This window comes from Rhagoletis pomonella, unplaced genomic scaffold, assembly GCF_013731165.1.
Source record: "Rhagoletis pomonella isolate Grant_MI unplaced genomic scaffold, Rhpom_1.0 Rhpom_scaffold_01346, whole genome shotgun sequence".
In the NCBI taxonomy this organism is placed as follows: domain Eukaryota; kingdom Metazoa; phylum Arthropoda; class Insecta; order Diptera; family Tephritidae; genus Rhagoletis; species Rhagoletis pomonella.
Genome location: NW_023459900.1, coordinates 41,711 through 46,215, shown reverse-complemented (window position 1 = coordinate 46,215; position 4,505 = coordinate 41,711). Strand labels below are relative to the sequence as shown.

The window sequence follows — 4,505 nt, the reverse complement described above, 5'->3', positions numbered from 1 at the left end:
GCACATACTTATTTTTTAAATAATTTATGTACAGTAAAATTAAAATAACGCACCGCTTTGCTCAACTTTTTCTCTGTATAAAGTAATTTGTATAAAGTAACTTACCCAATGCGTTAATCTGACACGCTGGAGTAAATTACCAAATCCCCGCATGGGCCTCCAACTTTAATGCATATATTTATTTAAAAATTATAGTTAAATTGTCTCTTAAAAATACAAAACGCCCATGAGAGATATGAGTAAAAGCTGCCCCTATATATATCTATATATTTCTATAACTTTTTATGGCCACATGGTTAAGAACAAGTTGGTTTATTTTTAAAATTTAAATGTTCATGGAAATGTCTAAATACTTTTACTCTTTTCTTCTTAGGATTGGATACTTGACAGATACTATATTTTTATCAATATGGAGAAGCTACGACTTATGAAAGATAATCGCTCCGAAATAATTGTCGGTGGGAAGTACAGAATAATTCGTAAAATAGGTGAGTATCACATAAACATCTTTGGGGCAAATAAAATAATTAACTCTCTTGGACAAGGTCATATTTTTATTTGAGTACATACCTTTGGAAAAGTAAGTGTTTTGACGGCGAAAAAGGACGCGTGAAAAAATTAGACCAACAAATACGCGTAAAAAAATTAGGAGTAGAAAGAAGTGTAAACATAGATCTAAATCGGGTTAAGGACTGCCTCTACAGCATCATTCCCCACAAACTCTTTGGGGAATTTACATACTCACTACACCCGAAAACATAGTTGACCGAGGAAAGAAGTTTTCGCGTCTTTTTTCGCGGAAGGGTTTTTATGCATCTATTTCGCGGTTAAATTTTGAGATCGCGGCTTTATTCGCGTCTAGTGACAATATCATTTTGGACCAAATTCAAAACGCCACTTATATTTATTTATTAATTTTTAAGATTTTTCTATTACAATACAGTTCATTCCCTCACAAATACTATATTAATCCAAGTTTAAAACTTTGTAAAACACTGAATAATACTACGTTCAAATTGACGAGCTAAACATGTTAAATGGGCTTGAACCCGTTAAATGAACAAAACACATAAAACATAAACAAGTTAAATCGCATGCAATTGTTGTTGGAAAATTTACCCAGTTAAATCATTTAACTCGTTTGAAAACCAGTTCAACGCAGAGTTGTATCGGAAAGCTTTCTGCTCCAGCCAATCAGAAAGACCCAAAAGCTTTCATTTGACACGCCAACGTTCAAAAAATGTATATTCTGAAAAATATAAAAAATTAAAAATTATCAAAAAATATCAAAATTGTATGCATGTCTGCCCGCCAAAAAAGAGGCCAAGGCTGTAATTAGTTGTTTCCCATGAGGTCTCATCGTACGCAGAGATAACTAGTGCATACGAACTTAACTTTTTGAAGTATCTAAGTAATCCGTATGCGTTACTGCACCTTGTCCCGATGATCACTTATAGTCATTTCTTGAACAATAAAAAAATTATGGAAAATTGTACTATTGAAAAAAAATTAGCGAAAAACCAGTTTTTGCTGTTTAGTATAAGTGACCTTAGGGTTAAGGTAGCGGAATGGTATTTTCGGGGGTTGTAGTCGAATTAATTTAATCCTAAATGGAGGTTCTAGCGCCTTTTGTCTAAGTGCGGTAGGTACTCAAACTTCGGCAAAATCAGTTTTTGCTGTTCAATAAATGACTATAAGTGACCATCAGGTCAATTTGCAGGGATGGTATTTTCATGAGTTTTAGCTTTAATTTAAGCCTAAGTGGAAGGCAAAAGACAAATTTTTTTCATCCATTTTTGTTGGCCTGTGTTACCGGAATTTGTAGCCGAAGATGTTATGGTTTTCTTCCATATAAAAATAAATAGTATTTATTCTTTTTATGGAAGCAAATGCGAAAAAAATTAATGCTAATTCCTAGACATTTGAAACCGGTACATTATTGTATTTGCTTAGGCGAGACTACTAACACCAAGCGTTTTAATGCATGCTGCGTACTGCTGCATATGCAAAAATTTCCTTTGTGCAATGTACGAAATTTTTGCACATGCACTTCTCAATTGGCACTTTAAAACTTTATTAAGTTATTAACTGATGCACTTCAAAGGATACGCGGCCTAGTCTGATGCATCCGAAGGTTTTTGCGGATCCTGCGTGGCTTACAACCAGTGTGACCGTTTTGATCCAAGTGGATATATTTTTGATAAATTTTTCCACGAATTTTGGAGGGACACTTCTTTTTAAATTTTGATTCGAATCGTGTAAAAAAAAACTCCCGTATAATTCGCAAAACTTGCCAGAGATGTTTACAATTTCTTCACACATAGTGCTAAAAGGGTGGATGAATTTTCCCAGTTTCAAAACTACGTTGGTGTTAAAAATCATAAAATTTTTCGAGTGTCAAATATTTGATGGTGATCGTTTACTGTCCCAGTGCAGCGCATTGCAATTATTTTTCATATCTTGTTTCGATGACACACAGTGCGGCCAAAATTCGAAGCTTTGAAAAAATGATTAGAAATTTCGTACTAGGCGGTTTTCGGGGTCACTAATTACTTATCCGCTGTCAGAATTACATAATTAAAAATGGCGGATCCAGTATGGCGTCTGATAAATTTCGAGCTTTTTAATTAGTTTCTTACAAAGATTTTGAGTATGCAGATTTATAGCCAAAAAAATAAAAAAATATATAACGAGCAGAGATGAGCACCTGAGTTTTGTTTTATTCTGTATACTTTCCTACGTAAACTCTAATAGGTTTAAAAGCAGCATTCGACAGTGTTTTGTTACTGCTGCATTTAACAACTCAAATTTTGTTTAAAAATAAACGAAAAAATACGTTTACATTTTTATTTCTTACAAATTTCTGTTACAGTATTAGTTTTCACAAACTTTTTCCCGTATTTTACTAACCTTCAGACGTAGAATCTATTTGGTTTTTTTTTTTTGATTTCCTATTCTCTAACGACTTCTATGCGTTAATAATTTTTTCGCTTTTTATTACAATATTTTTGTGCTTGGAAGAAGGTTACACTACAAATGAATACCTCTACTTAGGGTACAGGTCGTTACAGTGAACAGTTTTCGCCTCTTAGGTGATCCCTTTAGCCAACTCAATGTTTTGTTTTCTCGAATTTTGGCCGCAGTTTTGGGAATCGACCGCACTATGTGACGTACACCGTCACCACCACGTTCCCACGACAGTCGGGTCTACGTAACCGGAACGACCCAGATTTATATTTGGCCAAGGACTGTCACTCCAGCAACACTCCCCAAAAACTCTTTGGGGAGTTTGTATGCTGCTACAACAACAACAACAACAACTGTAAACCAAGCGCGGGCTATTGCCGAAAAACTTGATTCCGCACCAATAAAAATTTGTTATTTATTTTTTCAGATATTTTGGATATTGTCAAGCGAGTGAACATAGAATTTCAAAGTGAATCATACAGATTGCATAAGTTAAATAGCCATTTTGAAAGTAACTATAAACTTATATTGTCTTTTTTTGTCAAACTAAACTGTGTGCCAAGTAACCCAGCTGGTGCCTTACGGAAGGAACTAAAAGTCACTATTATCTGTATACTTTCTTTGACGAAAGCGATGGGCATAAAATATCAATAGAAAAAACAAAATGTTAATTTTTTAATTTTTTAATTCATTTATTAACTTTATTTATTTTATTACATTTCATATTTCTTTACTTATTATGCTCTAGGTGGTCCCATATTCGAACTCCGTCTGACATAACTTCAAAATGATGATATGAAATTTCGATCTTCCTTTATTTTTCCTCAATTACAAAAAATTTTTGCGAAGAGCAAAATATTTAAATAGAAACGCGTTTAAATAAAACAATCACTTGTCAAATAATTTCATGTTAGCTTTTTGTAGCTAACTACGAGTTATATATTTTATAGAAATACCTCAAAAAAAGCTAACTACAAGTATGTTATTTTTTATCAATTGATAATTTTTTTCTGCAGGGGGTTGACAGAAACTCCAACACATTCACAACGAAAACTAACACATATGCAAAATTGTAAATGTCAGTTTGGCCCTGTAGCGAATGATTGTCATTTGATCGATCAAGTAATTGACAATGCTGATAGAAGTAACGGTAGTTGGTTGCCATAGTAACCGCAAGATTCACTAGGGCTGCATTTTGTGTTCAACAAAAGTAGTTGTACCTGCCAAATAATGTCGAGTAGTGAAGTACTTGGATATAATTTTGAACTTAATTAGTTTAAACTATATTTTTACCATTTATTCGACCCCGTTCTTAGCAAAAGCAAGTAAAAATAAAAGTTTTTATTGTGGTATGAAATTTTTTTAATTAAACGTAATACATAAAACCGTATTATAAAGTACTTGGTACTGAAGAAGTTAAATTGCGCACATCAACAGAAAAAAGAACTACGCTCAAAACTCAAAAGTGCTGTGGAAAAAAAGATAAGTTTCATAAAATATTAAATTTAAAATGAAGAAAAGAGCTTTTAATAACGCAA

The 4,505-nt window shown here is 33.1% G+C and overlaps 1 protein-coding gene across 1 annotated transcript in view; it reads left to right on the top strand.

Moving 5' to 3' along the window:
- Positions 1-373: 373 nt before the first annotated feature.
- Positions 374-4,505, top strand: part of LOC118752251 (casein kinase I) — a gene marked incomplete at both ends in the record, with an annotated part of 42,357 nt that continues 38,225 nt past the window's right edge. The window contains 1 exon segment of the mRNA XM_036487109.1: positions 374-488. Within this exon segment, the coding sequence (XP_036343002.1) occupies positions 410-488 (79 nt within the window).